The sequence below is a fragment of the Parasteatoda tepidariorum genome, chromosome 10 (assembly GCF_982258835.1).
Source record: "Parasteatoda tepidariorum strain Cologne lab strain chromosome 10, Ptep-v5.0, whole genome shotgun sequence".
Classification (NCBI taxonomy): Eukaryota; Metazoa; Arthropoda; class Arachnida; order Araneae; family Theridiidae; genus Parasteatoda; species Parasteatoda tepidariorum.
The window spans coordinates 96007329-96027067 of NC_141764.1; the positions used below are offsets into that span (position 1 = coordinate 96007329).

Below are 19739 nucleotides of genomic sequence, written 5' to 3' on the forward strand. Positions count from 1 at the left end.
AAGTTAAGAAAGGCATTTTATAATAGTATAGTTTATAATGATATTGTTACATATTTTTTACAACATTGTGATACTCTTTATTATGTATGGTGTCATGTTTCTAGTACAATGAAGGCTATTCAGATTGATCATTATAAAACTTAATTATTAAAACAGGTAGAAAAACTTAAATTTTAATGAAGTTTAGATATATTAAAATTTTAAGCATGTTGAGTCGGATAAGAAATACTTCACTTACGGATTTTAGTTTGCTTTTTTAAAGTAATCTTGTTTCTAGTCTGATTTCTATTCAACCTTTTCTTCCGCCGATTTTCATTTTTGAGAGAAAAAATTTTGTGATGTAAAGGAATAGTAAATTTGTAGATCAAGATAACATTATTTAACTGTTTCAAATTAGTTTTCATGTGTACTACAGGAAAAAAGGTGTCATCACATTTTTGTTGACTGCATTTTTTAAAAACTTATATACTTTGTTTATAGTGGTTCTAATTGAAATACATTTTGAAGTTACTGTGATAAATCTTAATTGGTTAAGTCATCCTCAAGGGGTTAGCTTATTTTAGCTAATACGGGAAATCACTCTCCCGAGGTACCCTAGTGATCTTATTATTCAGTGTTTTCATGGTGGAAAAATTATTCTTAATATAATTTAGAAATTAATGAAAGAACAGCATTTTCAATGTTACTCATGTACAAAGTTTATATTCACTGATGGAAGAGTATAATATATTTTAAGTTAAGGAAAGCATTTTATAATAATATAGTTTATAATGTAATTTTTACATATTTTTTACACTTTTTACAACATTGTGATACTCTTTATTATGTATAGTGTCATGTTACTAGTACAATTAAGGCTATTCAGATTGATCAACATTATTAAGCATGTTGAGTTGGAGAAAAAAAGCTTCACATATGGATTTTAGTTTGCTTTTTTGAAGTAATCTTGTTTCTAGTCTGATTTCTATTCAGCTTTTTTCTCAGAATATTTTTATATTGTAATTTTTGAGAGAAAACAAGACTACAAAAGCCAAGGTGCCAGATTTTAAAAAATTTTTTAAAAAAAAGTATGCAGATGTTTGCCTGTGGGTGGCTATGAGTTATACTTTTTAAGCTGTCCCTTTTTGTGATTTTTTTAAATATTTTTTTAGTTGTTGCCCGGAAGTTGCCATGACTTGGCAATTATTCTGCCACAGATCACAATTCAGAAATCCCCCCATGTTACTGTTATTAATCATTAATGGGCGATTCCACAGTATTGTGTACGTTGCGGACATGACGTTTTCAAAGTTCGATACTTCATATTTCAACAAATATTTAAGATAGAAGAGTGAATTTTTTTTTTACAAAAGCTTTATATACTGTTCTTTCTTAAATAAAGAAGATTTTTGGATAAAATTTAAATAAAACTATTTTAATAAAAAAAATTGAAGTGTTGCGGACATGACGCAGAAAAACCTATTTTTCACTAGTCTTCAATATATACCTCAACTTCTCTGAATTTTACAAAATAAATAAACACATTTGGCATGAAAAGGTTAAAATATATGTAGATATAAAGGAAATTGCAATTTTTTTTCAGAATTTAAAATGATTTAATGAAAATTTACATAATTTAAAATAATGTAAGTGGTGCGGACAGAACATTGCAGACATGACGAAAAGTTTACATCTCTATTTATTAGTTAGAATTACTGTTATTCGAAATTTATGCATATTATTTTTCATATATACAGCTTAAATATTTATTTAGTAAAAATTTTACATATTTTATTTAATTTTTATTAACAATTAAATAAATAATTTTATTACAGACAAATTTCAATTCAATTTTACTTTATAATTTATTGATTATATTTTTGACATGCAATGCAACCTTAGAATCATATAAAAAATAGCGTGCAGATGGATCAGGTGGTAAAGAAGATAAATAGGTATCAATTGAAATGGTTTCAAACATTGGTTTCTCCAAATTCTTGAATTTATTAGTTGCTACTGGCTTGAAATGGTGTTTTAGTGTCATAGTGTGTTTATCATTTGAAATAACTTGGCCAGGCCACCAGTTATCGTCAAACAGTACGGCAATCCACTGCCCTTCTAATTCATTTTCTGTTCTTGATGTGGCAGCTAACTGAAGTGATGATGATGGAATCATTGATTTTGATTCAGGAAATAATGTTGCCTAGTACATAGTTTGTGCACTTGAAAAAGGAGAATTTATAGAATATTCTACTGAGAATATTCTATAGGGCGAATGAAATGCAAACCTCTTGTATGTGCTATCGATTTGCATTGACTGAAATGGTCTGTAAGCATCATTGCTTTACGATCAACGAGTTCTTTGCTTATAAAAATTAGTTTGATTTTACCATCCATAATTCTAGAAATAACCTCGTAAAAGGACTTTGCATCATCAACAACTTCTTTACCTTGAAGTACTGCTCGCTAGACCTTATTCTTTACAGATCCCTCTACGCCATCTACAACACCTTTTCCGTGTGCCGTTTCAAAAAACGACCAATCTGCTTCTATTTTAACATCATCTTTGTGACAAACTAAATTGGAAAACATGAATCTGTTTTTGAATTGGCTTGCAGCCCCATCATACCAATAGTGCACTTTTTTTTATCATACCACATTTAATTTCTTTTAAATGGGCCACAATTTCTTCATAATTTTTGTTATGTGATAAATCATCAGATACTATGGCATATGACTGATGAGCCAAAGAATTTGTTTCATCTTTGTAATATGTAACACAAGTTTACAGGGTTACACTATCAGTTGCCCAATGAGCACTCATGATCTCACAATCATGCTTTATGGAATAATTTTCGGCAAAATCTACATGCATGATAACTTCATCATTAGAAAGATTTTCTTTTAAATACCTAAATTCAAAATGTTGCTTAGAAGCATTGTAAGTATGTCTTGAAAATAGGCGCAATTGCGAACCAATTTCTTCTTTAGCAGATCTTAAATCCGTAACTATTTCCCTTTTAACAGTGAATCCCACTTCATTCTGTTGCCACTGATAGTACTTCACTGTGCAATCCAGATTTTCAAATGGTACTTTATCATCCAAGTATTTTTCAACACCACATATTGAACACAGTCTATCAATACAGCTAATATGTTTTTCATCAAAACCACAAACAAGTTTCTTTTGTGTTTGCTTCTGAATTACTTGGAAGATCTGGACGGAGAGCTCCTATTCCCGAAAGAATCATGTCAACAGTTTCGTGGTATACACACATGCATACTTCTTGATCCTTTTTTTCCAGATGGTAACACAAATTTTGGTCGCATTTCATGAAAGTTTGATTTCCCAATGCTAAAATCGGAATTTTCACTAAAGAAAAGCTGGTGTGCTTCTCCGATACTCATTATAAGAAAATTTTTTGGGTGTATTTCTCGCCCTACATCTGTTTTTAAGGATATTACGTCCTTCTTTCCAGGACACATTCAGCTTATATCATCTCTTATGAAAAATTCATTTACTTTTTTCTCTGTTTCTTCAGAAAGTTTGTCACATCTTTTTTTCCGATCAATTTCAGATAGCTGCAGCCTTTTAATTTTGATTGAATTTTTAATTATTTGTTTTCTTTTCAAAGGGGATATTTTGGCTATAATATCTGTCAATGCATGAATTTTCTTATTTGGTCATCTTGGTCAGGGTTGGGTTTTTGACGTGACAAGGGTATAATACTGGTTTGAGCTGTCAAAAACTGAAGTTTGCCAAGAAAATATATAAACTTCAAAACTACCAACAGTTGCCATGCATTATATTGAAATTTAATTAGACTATAGGTAATCAGCAGGTTTTGAAATATTTTTTAATTAAAATTAAGGTAAAGTAACAGATTTAAAATCTCAGAAATTTATATTCAAATGCACGTGCCGAAAAATTTTGCACAAAAATTGTTTAAATATTTATATTTTGAAAAAAAAAAATTTTTTTTTTGATATTTAAGAAGATTAAAAGTTTATTACTATGCATTTTTGACATATAACTAACATATAACTAATATTTATAAGGAACTTACAAGTTATGTTGTATAAATACAAACTTGATACAAGTGTATAAAAATTTTTTTTTAATGTTATACCGAATATCTTTATTATCCAGTATGTTAATTTGAATTTAAAAGTAGTTATATTTATGAATAATGATAAATGTAATTCATATTGTTTATTATATTTATTTATAATTATTACACTTATCATTTTAAAACAATTTTTATCTCTTAATTTTTCTATTTTTATCTTTCATCCTCATCATCTGCACAACTCAAAGTAGTTGATTCTTTATTTTTCAAACACTGAGCAATATGGGTTTTCATTCTGTCTACATGATTTGCTCTAACATTTCCACAATATTTGCATTTTGCATAATGTTTTCCATCAATTTCAATTTTATGGAAATGTTGCCACACTAAATCTGTAGGTCTGCCACCACGAATCATGCTTTCTTTAAAAAAAATATTTTTTTATTGGTGAAATAGAAAAAAAATTAAGACCAGCAGAACCTAATTTGTGTAACTGAAAAATAGAATTTAACTCAAATGAATACAGAGATAAATCACACAGGAGATACTGGTTGAAAGTAAGGAGACACCTCTGAAAAAAGAGTACAAAGGAACTGGTTTTCTGATAACAGGTCCACCCCCATTTTGAGTGAAGGAGAGATGGGGATTAGAAGTATAAAGAAGATCTGCATTCCAGGAATACAAAATCAACACTCTGGGGACATTTTCTACTCCTCCACCAAACTAAGTATGTTGAAAGCAGTTCACTAATCCCCCTCCCCCCAGTTTACTTTAGAAGAGCTAAAAATAGACAAAAATTCCCTGATTGTGAATGTTTCATGTGCCCAACCTGTTTAAAAGATGTCTAATGTACAAAACTGCTAATGTTTATCTTTAAAAATGTCTAATTTTTAGTATAATCTATACTATACACTAAATTTGGTTATAAATAAATTTCTTAATAATATCACTGCAGATTTTCAATAACACATGAAAATGAATACATAATATTACAAAAGATGTGAGTTTTCATAAGTACAAGATTTTGGTTACTATTCAAAATATAAGTTGTTTCTTCAAAATTTTAAATTTATTTTTTCTAGAACATATTTCGAAACACTATCCTTTATAAAAAAATATATAAATTTTATGTATTATTTAAATTTCACAAATGAAAATAGGTTTTTGACAGTGAGGTTTTTGACGTGACGGTTTAAACCGTCAAAAACTGTCGCATGTCAAAAACCTGCCAACCCTGATCTTGGTAGTGAATTAGTGATTTTTTTAACAGCTTTACCCAATGATTGTCTGCTTGTGTAGCCAGGTGAATCTGTTATTATTTCTGCATCTTTCTTTTTTTCCCTGCATCTTTTTTTGTGCTTCCTTATTTTTTGCCCTTATGTTGATCTTCTGCTCTTCAGTAAGTATTATGGAATGTCTGTATTCTTTCTTTTTTCTGCTTGCTTCAGTTTTCATTGCTTCATATTTTTGCGGATCAGCTTTCAATTTTTGTCTTCTAATGCGAGATCTTTCAGTACTAGTTAAAGGCATGGCTTATGCTTACCTTGTTTTAAGTTGCAAAAATTTTTACACAACAACTTTAATTTATACAAATGCTAAAATAAAGTAAACAATTTTAATTTAAAATATTTTTCTTAAAGCTAGGAGAAAGTAAACTTTGCATAATCAAATGAGAATATGCAAGTAAACAATAGACACGTGCTTAAAATATCCAAAACTGTTGCCACTTCTACAAACACAAATTAAAAGATATTTAAGTGTTGCCATATTATGCTATTTAAACTTATATTTTATACATTTTTTGACATTGGTAACTATTTTGTTACATCAGTTAGGTACTAATAAGCAGTCATGTCTGCAACGTTGCAGACATGAAAAATTTAATTTTTTTTTAAAAAAATATTAAATAATAAAATCATCAGTTTTTTTTGACTGATATAGATTAAGCATAGTAAATAAACAGAGGAAAATAAAACTTTAGGATTATAAACTTGTAAATAAAATCTGTATAAAAGTAATTTGAAAATTTTTTATAAGGAAACTGTATTTTAAACCTATAAACACCTTTAATAATCTATCAAAGGCAAAAATGAAGTTTTTTTAGCTCCTAAATTGTTTGAATCTAATATGGGTTTAAAAACTTCATGTTAAATTAAACATTTTGAATGGTTTAGTAACCTAAAAAACTAACTTTTTGTTTATCATGTCAGCAACTTTCAAACTCATTTTTTTACATATTTCTTGAATTCTTTAAAAAAATATCAAATTTTAGTTAAAAAGAATTTTTATTCATAAACTATGTTTAATTATCTCTAATTTGATATACAACACATTGTATCAAATAAAAAAATATTTTTTTGACACATCAGGCTACAAATACTGTGGAATCGCCCTAATACCTAAGTCAAATTTAGAAATAATGAAGCATAACAGCATTTCAATTGTTACTCACGTACAAGGTTTATATTGACTGATGGTAGCGTAAATCCTATTTTAACTCTATAAAGGAATTTTATAATAGAATAGAGTGAATAACACGATATAAAGGAATTTTATATTGTGTTACTCTTAAACGTACATAGTGTCATGTCAGTAGCTTAAAGCTTTTCAAATTGATCATCAGTGAACTTAATTATCAAAACAGACGAAAGAGAATGAAAAGTGAATGGACAATTGCAGCATCTCTTAAATTTTCCAAATTATAGTCATTACTTCTTAAGATTGATTTCCTGATTACGAAAATATAATTTTTAACTCTGACAAATAAATATTTATTTAATTATTAATATTTTAATTTGAGCGAAAACGCCCTCACTCGAAAACGACCGCTGATTGGTGTGACGTCATTAGAGCCTTACTCCTCACGACCTTCCCGTTGTTATTATGTATTTTCTTTCTTGCGGTTTTAACTAGCTCTTCTTTAACTTATTTTTTCCAAATTTTCCCGCGTGTATTTAAATGCGTATTTAGCAGCAAATATTTTGAAATCTATTGCATATATAGAATCAAAATGGAAGAGGGGTTTCAAAAAGCTCAAACGGACAATTTGCTACTGAAGAGATGATTATGGATTTTTTTCGAACGAACCAAGATTTCATTTCGCCTGAAATCAAAGCCATAAAGGCTCAAAGGTATAAATTTGTTTATTTATAAACTGTAGCTGTAAATAAGGGCGTCGGCAAGGAGGTGCACTTGCACTACCCTGGATTTTCTTTAAGCAATTAAAAATAAATAGAAAAGCAATTTAGTTATAAAATTTTATGTAAAAAATTGATTAATCAAACAAGAATTGCAATCATACAGAATAGTTTTAATCTTTTTTTTTGTGGGGATGGTAGTTTGTTAGAGGGTTGCACCCCCCTATATTTTATTCTACCGGCGCCCCTGGCTGTAAATAATTTTGTGTGTGAAAATGGAACGGCGATTTGTTATAACACATATAGGTACACGTTAAAATATAGCAAGGATTTAAGTATACTAAAAACATCTTTCCACTTTCATAAAAGTATAAAACTAAACGCTATTCTTACACACTAAATTATTATTACTCACAAAAACAAATAATTATACTTACTCACAAAATAATTATTATAAACGTTTAAGAATTGGGTTATGATCAATAGGTAATAATTGTAGTGTTTCTATAATTTTAACTTATATTTGAAGTAAAAAGTAAATAATATGTGTTAAGAAGGGTACAATAAAAAGACTTCTTAAAATATAAATCTTAAAAAGTATCTAAGTGAATTTCCACAAGTATGATATAAAATACATAAAAATATTTCAAACATTTATGGCAAGTATCTTTTTAACATTCTCTTAATTTTTTAAAAGTATCAATTTTCAGAGGTTATAAAGACAACCAAAGAAGCTGCTGCAGTTAAAAATAAAAAAAAAATATTAAACTAAATATTTGAAAAGAAAAATATATTAATTTTAAATAGTTTTTACAAGGTTACAAATATACACATTTAGACCTTAATTAATTTGTTTTGAAAATTTATAAGACCACAAACTACTATTAACATTTGATCAAATAGTTGCACTAAATGTCTATCAACGCAAGTATGCTTAGATAAGATAGAAAAATTTCTCAAACGATTAATAACTCTTTCTACGTGCACTCTAACTGCAGCAACTTGTTCCTCCGCAGACATCGGAGCACTGTGAACAACAGATGGTGGACGAATCAAATGGCAGTGCAATTGCTGCAACAAACATGAAACATTTTTAAAGCCTCTGTCTGCCATAACGTCTAAGTGAGGAAATAACATATTCAAATAACCACAATCTTCAACAATGGCAGTATCAGAGGCACGTCCACCATAACCTTTCGAAATGAAACTCACAGTTCCATCAGGAGTGCAGGACACTAGTGTACACGATTGTACACAGTGCGCTGGTTCATTAAATACGAAATTTCAACAAACAATACTTTATTTTAACAATTGTAAACAACCAAATTCATTGCACTATTGCAATGGAAGCCACGACTGGCTCAAACAAGAGTTCAAGAGAAAACTGAGCAGTTCACAACAATTGCTACAGATGGCGCTTCGCCTAAGACCGAACATGCCGGCCCCTTGAAATATTTAACATATTTCAACAATAACTAATATACATTGAAACTATAAGAATCACAATAAAATTATTAGAAATATTTGATTTCAATTAATAGAATAAAATTATGGACTGTAGAAAAATATTTGTTCCAATATTAAATGAATGCACAATTCCAAATTTAAAGGAAATTATTAAAATACAAATATACAATACAAATATAAACAAAAAATAATTCAATGAGGTTACAATTATTACCAAACTATTTACTGTCCTCAATAGGTAAAATACTCAATTTATGAATTGGTCTTTTAAATAAACCTTTAGGAGTTCGCACTAAAACAACCCTAACCTTTTTATCTTTGCCAGCTATAGTTTCTTCAACTCTACCAGTTACCCAATGACATACTGGAAGATTATCTTCCCTAACTAGAACCATTGTACCAGGGGTAACATTATCCTTCGAAAATTGCCACTTAGTTCGCTCGTGTAAATTAGACAAGTAATCTTTTTGCCACCTTTTCCAAATAATTTGAGTCAATTTTGTAACTCTTTCCCATCTAGACAATCTGTTATCTGGAATTTGAGTGATTTCGGGTTCTATGGGGGCAGTTATTGGACGCCCTATTAAAAAATGACCTGGCGTCAGAGCGTTCATATCATTTGCATTTGTAGATAATGGGGTAATTGGTCTAGAGTTTAAAATTCCCTCTATCTGCGTAACAAGGGTCAAAAATTCCTCAAGGGTTAGTTTTGAAATTCCAATTGTCTTTTTAAAGTGGGTTTTAAAGGATTTCACTGCTGCTTCCCAAATACCCCCGAAATGGGGGCCCCGTTGCGGTATAAATTTCCAAGTAACCTCTTCTGTTAACAGATAATCAATTAATTCTTGTTCCGGGGATTGAGCTAAATTATATAACCGTTTTAACTCGTTCCGAGCTCCACAAAAATTACTCGCATTATCACTCATTAACATAGAACATTTCCCCCTTCTTGCAAAAAACCTTTTTAATGTGGCAATCAAGGCCTCAGTTGTTAAGTCCGAGACAATTTCCAAATGTACTGCCCGAGTGCAAAGGCACACAAAAACTGCTACATACATTTTTTGAAGACTTACTTTTCTTTGATTTTTTTGCTTGACAAGAAACGGTCCGCAGAAATCTAAGCCTGATTTATTAAAGGTGAATTCCGGATTTAATCGATAAGATGGAAGGTTACCCATTAATTGATCAATAGCTACCGGTCTAAATTTAAAACAAGTAACACACTCGTGCACTATTTTTCTGGCAAGATTTCTTCCGTGAATTGGCCAAAACCTTTGGCGAACAGAATTAAGTAATGCCTGGGGACCAAGATGCAAATCTTTTAAATGAAAATACAACAAAATTAAATATGTAAGCTTATGACCCGCAGGCAAAATAATGGGAAACTTAGCATCGAAACTTACCTGCGAGTGGGCCAAACGACCACCCACCCTCAGTATACCATCTGCATCTAAAAAAGCGTTAAGTGATTTAATCTTACTCTTAGAAGAAATTGTACCTTTCTGAATATCTGCAATATCAGAAGAAAATTCATCCCTCTGTACTTCTCTAATCAAAAACAATTCGGATAATTTTAACTCATCCCTCGAAATCGGTCCCGTAGTTTTCTTTGCTGAGTTTTTAGCATTTCTTACAAACCTGAAAATAAAACTTAAGATTCTGATTAGTTTCATATAACTATTGCTTTTGTTCAAAAAATCAATTATAAAAGTGTTTTTCTCAAAGACAGTAAAATTAAGATCAGAATTTTTCTTGAGTTCAACCATATATTCATCGCTGGAAGAAGGAGAATGTTCGAATTGCTTATAGTCCTCAGTCTTTAGAAAGGAAGGGCCATTCCACCAAAGTTCAGAGTTTGAGATTTTGTCTGCAGTAACACCACGCGAAATGAGGTCAGCAGGGTTGCTTTCGGAAGGCACGTGTCCCCATTTAAATAATCTAGTGATTTCTTGAATCTTGGACACTCTATTCGATACGAAAGTTTTCAACAAACATGGATCAGTTCGTATCCACGCCAAAGTTATGGTTGAATCCGACCACAAGTAGACACTTTGTATATCCATTTGAAGAGCTTTTAACAGTTTCTGTAGAAGTTTGGACATTAGTTCAGCCGCCAATAATTCTAAACGAGGAATCGTCAACTTTTTTATCGGCGCTATGCGTGACTTGCTGCACAGTAAGTTAATAGTCACTTGATTCAATTCATTCTTACATCGTAAATAAATCGCTGCACCGTATGCATCTTGCGAAGCATCGCAGAAGCCATGGATTTCAAAGGAGGAAACAGTTCCATTCGTTACACAGCGGTCTATTTTAATGTCTTTCACACAGAGAAGAGAGGAAGAATACTTCTCCCACTCCTTAACCTTGCAGTCTGGCAGTGCCTGGTCCCAGTCCAGTTTTTGTAGCCAGAGCTTTTGCATAAAAATTTTAGCCTTCACTATCACCGGCCCCAAGAGGCCTAATGGATCAAACAGTCTTGAAATGCACGATAAAATAGTTCTTTTAGTACAGTTCGTCAGATTAGTGATATCTGAAATTGAAAATTCAAACAAGTCTGCATTTGGGTTCCATATCACACCGAGAGTCTTAACGTTGTTTTTAATATCGAAATGGTACTCCTGGTCTTCATACGGTAAGTTTTCTAACAAGGACTGTTCATTAGATGACCATTTGTGTAAATCCATGCCACCCCGATGAAGAAGGTTTATTAACTGATTTTTTAACTCTAAGGCAGAAGAAATATCATTAGCCCCCGAGACTACATCGTCCATATAACAATCATTTTGGACGACACGAGCTGCAATGGGAAAATCCTTCCCTTCATCAATCGAAATTTGTCTTAAGACACGCGTTGCCAAAAATGGAGCAGAGGTAGTACCATAGGTAACAGTACAGAGCTTGTAAATTTTAGCTTCATCATCTTTATTCAATTTCCACAATATTCTTTGTAAGTCTCGTTGATTTTCATCAATTAAGACAGTGCGAAACATACCTCTAATATCAGCCGTAAAGGCTACAGGATGTTTCCTAAATCTACACATAATTGAAAATAAATCATCCTGAAGCACGCCCCCCTTCATTTGTATAGAGTTAAGTGATTCACCACTCGATGTTTGCGCACTAGCATCAAAAACGACACGCAATTTTGTGGTAGTTTTGTCAGGGCGATGTACGCCAAGATGGGGAATATAGTAACTAGCGTTTACATTAATATCGGTGTCAACTAGTTGCATGTGTCCTGAATTTTGATATTCAAGCATAAAGTCTTTATATAAGTTACAAAGTTCAGGATTAGAGTCTAACTTTCTAAATATATTATGCAATCTCTTTAGAGCTAGTTTCTTTGAATCACCTAAACATTGGGGATCCTTTTTGAGTGGCATTTGAACCACATATCTACCACATTCGTTGCGATAATGAGTTTGTAAAAAATGATTTTCACAATATTCCTCCTCACCAGTAAGCATATCTGACGAAACACTTTCGATTTCCCAAAATTTCTGAAGAGAATCTTCAATATTTTCAGAGGTATGTGTTAAACCGCAAAAGGAATTTAAATTGTTCTCATGAACCTTACCCGTTGCTATCAAACCAAAAGCAGAATTTTGGAATAACAAATTAGGAGAAACTCTGGTTTTTCCTTCCTTTAAAATATCATAAAAGAGCTCAGCTCCTATAATCATGTTTATTTTACTCGGTATCTCAAAATTTGGATCAGCTAATAACGCACGATCAGGAATTAAATGCTCACTAATTTTAATGGGAGTCGATGGAATCAAGCCCGTAATTCTAGGAACTATTAACAATTCAACTTGCGAAGAAAAAGATAAATCCTTATTACAAATCAAAGAAGTCGCCTTCCACTTAACATTCATTTTATTCTCTCCCAATCCACTAACAGAAATGTTTATTTTTTCTCGCTTCAACCCCAAATCAAAACAAGTATCAGAATTTAAATAATTCGACTGACTGCCATTGTCCAACAATGCTCTTATTAAAACATATTTATTTTTAAGCGGACTCCAGATGTTAATTAAGGCAGTAGATAGAAGAACTAATTTATTACTATTTAGACTACGAGTTGAGAATGCGTGGGAGACGCTACTCTCTTTCGATTTCTCTGAGTCAGCAATTTCACCGGCTTCAGAAATATTACTCAATACATTTGGCGCCAGGGTGGGGGTTTGTTTTGGCATATCTGAACTTGATTTTATAGTTTCAAGCGGGCGAGAATTATCTCTATGAAGTAAATCGTGATGTTTACAGTTACAAATTTTACAACAAACTTTCGAAAAACAATTAGAAAGTTTATGATTATTACCAAAACAATTAATGCAAAGCCTTAATTTTTTAACTTCTTCAAACCTTTTTAAAGGGGAAAGATCTAAAAATAATGGACAATTATGCAGTTCATGCGGTTTTTTACACAACAAACATTTCAAACTAGATTTTAGAATAAAAGATTTACTTTTATTTACGGGATGAAGTTTCGATTTATTTGGCTGCACACCTTGTAAATTCTCTAATAACTGAGCTCTTTTATGAAGAAAGTCCAAAAACTTATCCCATTCGGGTAAATCAGAAGTTGTTAGAGACATTTCGAATTCCTTACGTGTATTTTTATCTACTTTTTGTAGAATAATATTCATTAGCAATTGATAACATAAATCGTTACCTTCTAATTTCAAAAGTTTTAAACCTCTTAAATTACGGTTTAACACATCAATAAGATTTCTTATGTCTTTAAAGGAATCATACGATAACTTTTCTAAGTTTAAAATATTAGAAATATAACTATTTACCACAATACGCTTATTCTCATATCTATCAATTAAAACCTTCATTAAAGATTCAAATGAATCTTCACTAGTTTCTATGTATTTAGCATCGCCCTTAAGCGATGATCTCAAATAAATCAACTTTTGTAAATCAGACAATGAAGAATTATTAGATATTAAACTATCGAATTGTTGTTTAAAGCTTGACCAATGCTCAACTTGTCCATTAAATGTAGGCAAATTAATGTCAGGTAACTTTAAATTCATTTTAGTTACAATAGAATCATTGCCTCTCACTTCACTATGTTGAAACTTAAATATAAAGGTTTGCAAGCTTACCTTTATATGTTCTATAGACTCTTCTAAATTGTCCATTTCAGCTTCAAAATTGGGCAAATCTTTTTCATCGAGGGTGGCATAATAATCGAGTTTTAATTTCTCTAGTTTATCACAAGTGTCCAAAACGTTTTCTAATTTGCATTGAAGCAATAATAGTCCAGCTGTTTCGGCTTTCTCACGAACAAATGTCTCTAATTTGGTTATTCGACCTTTCAAATAACCCTTTCTGCGACTAAGCACAGTCTTTTCTGATTTTTTGTCTTCTTCACTACTACTGCTCATTATGAAGAAAACGAAATGAAACTACGCATTCCACAACAAACCGAAAGTTCGAATTCTCCGGTTCCACTAGGATCACTTTATTATGTACACGATTGTACACAGTGCGCTGGTTCATTAAATACGAAATTTCAACAAACAATACTTTATTTTAACAATTGTAAACAACCAAATTCATTGCACTATTGCAATGGAAGCCACGACTGGCTCAAACAAGAGTTCAAGAGAAAACTGAGCAGTTCACAACAATTGCTACAGATGGCGCTTCGCCTAAGACCGAACAACTAGATACTTTATGGTGTTGTCTTTATAATACTCTGACCACGTTAAACTTTGATGTAAGGGGTTAGTGGGCTTTTCAATGGGTATTTCGAAGCAATCAATGATGCTTTGCACATTGTAATATTTTCTTCGAAATGCCACCGGCAAACACAACTTGATGCTACTTGGGTCAGCGGGCCAATAAACAAAGTTTTGCAGCACTCCTGCAAGAAGAAACAATGTGTCCTTAAAAATCCTCCCCACATTACTAGCACTCATGCCGAAAAGCATTCCAAGTTGTTCATAAGTTTCATTCTGTCTGATTTTTTTCAACGTGATTATCACATTCAGCTCCAAGCTTTTAGCATGTTTTGACAAATAGTCTATTAAAAAAGCTTCCTCTTTCTGAATCCCTAAGCACATCAGGGGATTTTTTTGGATTGCCTTCAGCATACAATTTCGTATCGCTTTTTTATCTTCTTCTTCATCATCCTCTGGATCATAATCAGACCCAGACAAACATTCATAATGATAATCATTTGACGTGTCTTTGTCACATTCAAATAATTCTGTACACGGTATTGCACAATTTTCCTTAACACTTTCTTGTAAATTAACAATATCCGCATTGCAAGCTTTATTTTGCATATGAGGTGAGATTTGGCAACCAAAATCTTCATAGAAACAGTGGTGGTACTGGTGCATTTACTTCTATATCCAGGTTTAATATTTACCTGGCAAATGGCATCTTTATATTCGTCATCTTTAATGTGTGCTGTAGTAACTACATCATCTGAACTAATGAAAATAATTTCATCAGATGTTGATGGCACTGAATTCGAAAGAATGTCATTCACAGTGTTCTTTCGCTGACGCTTTGCAGCTCTTTCTGTAGACAGAGCTGGAGGCTTATTTTTCTGGCATGCAAATATGTGTGGTAAAGCTCCTTTTTTTAACTTGAGATTTACACCTTGTACTTTATGCCGCACATAATTTTCTGTATCAGTTTCAAGCTGAAACAAATGAAAATTTTATCAAATTTAGTCCATTCTGCAAACATTCATAATTTACATAAATAACAATACCAAGCATTTCAGACATATTAATAAAAATATTCAATTAGCTATTAAGAACCACACCTGTTTTATGATTATGTTAACTATGTGCCTATTTATTTTTGCCCTACAATTTTATTTAAATTATGGAGAAAAAAAAAACAAATATAGTTGAACTTCTTTCTAGAATTTCTTTTACGAGAACTGTTTTTTGATTCCTTGTCATTTTGCTTAAAGCTGACAATGTGAGCTACTTTTAACGTGACCAAACTTTCTGTTCCCCTTCGAGTTGAAGTTAATGAGGTTCAACTATATAAACCAATAGAATTTAACTATAAAAGCATAGAAAAGTTAAAATTCGAAATAATATTATTCGTAATAATATCAACATTCAGGCATTTCTAATACTAATATAAATGAATATCTGATACATTTTTTATTCATTTAACAAACAAAATTTTAATGCTCATTATTAATTTACATTCATAAATAAATAGTTTGAGTTTTCTGAAATATTTAGATACTAACACCTAATTTTATTAAAACCAATTTACCTAGGTATAATTTACAGCAACAAAAACTGATATCAATTTCCACACAATGCAGTGGCACTTTCACATGTAGCTACCAGACATTAAAAGGCCAATGTATAGGTTAAAGTCATAAATAAATAAAAGTGGACTTTATTTATACACTGCCGTCCATATGTGAGAGTTAAATAAACAAAAGAAAAAAAGTAGTAGATCGGCTGTCAACAATCGATCAAATTTCGACTGTTGAATTCGTCTGTCAATACAAATCTTATTTCAGTTTAATGATGGTCTCACGAAGATAAAAACTTATAAGGTGATTGAATATAGTTGACATAAAAATATACTTACATCAAAGTGGTCTTGGCAGATATGTCGAGGGCATTTTTCAGAAAATTCAGGATTTTTATTCTCATCACGCTTCATTAGATGGCACCATCTTTTCCTTATCTCAGCTTTTCTTGGCACATCAAAAAATATCTTTTCAGGAGCTGTGGAAGTTGTGTTAGTGCACATAAGCACTATACAGTACTTATATTTACTTGATGAAGACATCAAACAGCAATGCACTTCGATTTTAAAATATATTTTTTAAAAAACAAACGACGTTCAACTAGGCACGTAAACAAGCGTTAAATCACCAAGGAGAAAAAGTGTAAACAAACGCGAGTCAGGCTCGAATGGCGTCACTTTCTTAAAAGTCACGTGACTTCCTTTTTAAACTGAAAACGAAAGTACACGATTTTTAATTGCTCTTAATTAAAAAAGTAGCATTTTTTGGGAGGTAAAAAGATGTTTTTCAGGACTTTTCCATCATTCTGAATTCATTAAGAACATAAAAAAAATTGACTGCAATTGTCCATTGGTAGATCATAATTACAATACTTAGCTGTTTTGAATTATTTTCCTATGTTTTCGTGACTAGGACATTAAGAAAATGTCATTAAATTAATATTAGCTGTATTTCATATATATGTTATGGCCTATTTTCTTTGTTAGTGGTGCTTCTAAATGCAATAAGTTGTGTTGTTACAGTGATTAATTTTTAATTACTAACAAGGGAAACTAGGGAAGTGTGACTCGCCAATTTTGAAATAAAGTAGTGGGATGTATGCCTTATGAGGAACAATTTTAGGGGGCAACATTCGTTTCGGCCCATAGAAGGTCCTGTGAGAGATAAAAAATAATTAAATATATGGAAAAATCGGTATTTTATTACTTCAATGCAGACTATTAGTTATTGTAATTGTCTCATAATCCAATTAATTGGATAATTAATTATTTTTTTAATTAATAAATTAATCAGAAATTATTAATTAATTAATTGATTTGCAATTACATACTCCAATTAATTTGGAAAGTTTTTTGAAAAAAAAAATTAAAAAAATTTGATGTCAATTTTTTTTTTAAAATTAACCTAACAGGTTTTTCTGAAAAACTGCAGATACATAAAATTTTCAAAATCAATTTTAACAATAAATATGCATTATATAGTACGTGAAAGTAATTAATTATCCAATTAATTACAAATTAATTGGAGTCTGAGACAATTACAATAACTAATAGTCTGCATTGAAGTAATAAAATACCGATTTTTCCATATATTTAATTATTTTTGATCTCTCATAGGACCTTCTATGGGCCGAAACGAATGTTGCCCCCTAAAATTATTCCTCATAAGGCATACATCCCACTAGTTAATTTCAAAATTGTCGAGTCACACTTCCCTAGTTTCCCTTGTAAGTCATCTTCTAGGGGTCAGCTTAATTTACTCTCCCCCGAGATTTCCCTGTGATATTATTATTAAATGTTTCCTCTATGGAAAAATTTTTCTTAGTGTAATGTAACATTATTTAAAACATTATTTTCACATAAATTTAAGCAGTTTGTTGATCATGATTACAATATTGAACTGTATCGAATTAGTTTCATGCTAGAGGTTGACTTCGTTTTTGTTTATCATTTATTTGCTATTCTCCATTCGTATATAATTTTATCATAATGATTACTAAGAACTTTGTGATATTCTAGTGTAAAAATGTTTTTCCCTTTTAAGTTGTTTTCCTGGAGAAAAGGAAATAGTATGGACCCTCCCCCTACAAACGGACCCTCGGTGTCACAGGTGCAGTATTTAAAAATGAATGTCGCTAATGCAAAATAGTCAAATTTCTTGTTACATGTTCAATAGAAAATAAACTATATGGAATGCTTTGAACTTTTTTTTTTCTTATTTGAAAGTAGAATATTTAAAGATTTCCATTCTAAACGCGTAGTGTTATACAGTCAGACCTCGATATAAGGTCACCCTAAGGGACATCGCAAAAGTGACCTTTTAACCGATTCATTAGCAGTTCGTAACTAAGCACGTAAATAGTACACATTATGATATTTTTAAAAAGGTAATACAAACGAAAATGATCGGCCATAAATTTAATATTTAAGTCAATAAATTTTAACAGAATTAGTAAAGAATTAAAGAACGATTAAAAAAAAAACATTTTAATTTAAAATAAAGCTATTAACAAATTTCCTCAAAAAGTGTACATACATACATTGCTTCTTGCCTTATTTAAAATAATCATTTTTGCAGGTCTGTCTCGTTTTTGATTTCATTTTTCGAAAAAATTTTTCTAGATTTTGTAACTTCTCAAAATGTTCCTCAGCTCCCTCATGGTTTGTAAAAAAAAATTTCGTATGACATTTATTGCATTGAAGGCTTCCCCTTAGGTCTCAGCTACAGTCTCGGGATCACTGTCATTGTCCTCACTTTCCACAACTTGTGAAACAATTTAAGAAATTGTAGCTTCAGAAGTGGTGGCAATTTCCTCAGGAATCAAACCATATTCAGCATCCCCTTCAATGGTATGGCCACGATTTTTCAGATCTTCCATCAGAACAGATAGCCATCCGTCATTGTTTTCACTAATTGGAGATGATCCTCACTCTAACATTTTCTCATACCTTAAGGATATTGGCATTTATACATCTATCTAGTTTTTAAACCAAAACAGAATTGTGAACCTAGCTGTAAAATATCTACCAAGTTGGAGGCGCGATATAGCCAAGACTGGCTCTTGCGCCAAAAAACCCAAACCAAAACAGATAGATGAATATAGTCTTCTTTGGTTTCGTCATCCACGATATTCAGAGAACTCACAAAACCAGCATGACGAAAACAATTTACTATGCATGTGGTAGACATGATGTTCCAACTTCAAAATTAGGTTCTCCCAATTCCGCGGCTATTTGCAGAGCTCATTCTTTCAGTACTGAGCACGATATTGGCACATTTTGTGATCTAGCCATTTTTATCCATTAGAGAATGGCTTCTTCAATTTTCACATAATTATTTTTAATACATAAATGAGTTTAGTCATTATTGAAAAATAGCCAAAACTTAACTGCACCTTTAGTTTAGAGAAAAGATAAAACATATTAAGATAATTAAAGTAAATGAAACTGACTAACAGCTGATAAAAAAATATCAAGCTGTGAAAAGAGAAATAGAAAAAAGCAGTCTTAATTCTTAAAACAAAACTTTAATGCTAAAAATATTTCACAGAAAAAAATAATCCATATAACTTAAAAAAAGTTATCTATCAGAAATTCTTTTAAAAGGGCAGCACTATCATTAATACGCCCATAAAAAAAGATATGCAGAAGCATGCATTCCAATTACCGTATTTTCATGAAAAAGTGAAGTTATAAGTCTAATAGAAACTCTCTTAATTGCAGCGTTATAAAAAAAGTTTTTTTGAAAAAGCTTGGTCGAAACAAAAATGTGTATTGATTTTAATACGAAGTACTCTTTATTCAAGAGTATTGATTAAAAATTAGAAAT

General features: G+C 31.1%; 2 protein-coding genes across 2 annotated transcripts; both read right to left on the reverse strand.

The window, feature by feature from the left end:
* Positions 1-2764: 2764 nt before the first annotated feature.
* On the reverse strand, positions 2765-14055 carry LOC147803102 (uncharacterized). Its single transcript, XM_087152896.1, has 5 exons — positions 10457-14055; positions 10057-10291; positions 8880-9951; positions 8159-8448; positions 2765-3211 (listed from the first exon to the last, which is right to left on the reverse strand). The coding sequence occupies exons 1-5, from the start codon at positions 14053-14055 to the stop codon at positions 2765-2767; spliced, it is 5643 nt and encodes a 1880-aa protein (XP_087009022.1).
* A 267-nt stretch (positions 14056-14322) lies between these two features.
* Positions 14323-16414, reverse strand: LOC147803103 (uncharacterized). The gene is made up of 3 exons (XM_087152898.1): positions 16250-16414; positions 15011-15326; positions 14323-14918 (listed from the first exon to the last, which is right to left on the reverse strand). Exons 1-3 carry the CDS (start codon positions 16412-16414, stop codon positions 14323-14325), a joined length of 1077 nt encoding a protein of 358 aa, XP_087009024.1.
* Positions 16415-19739: the final 3325 nt, after the last annotated feature.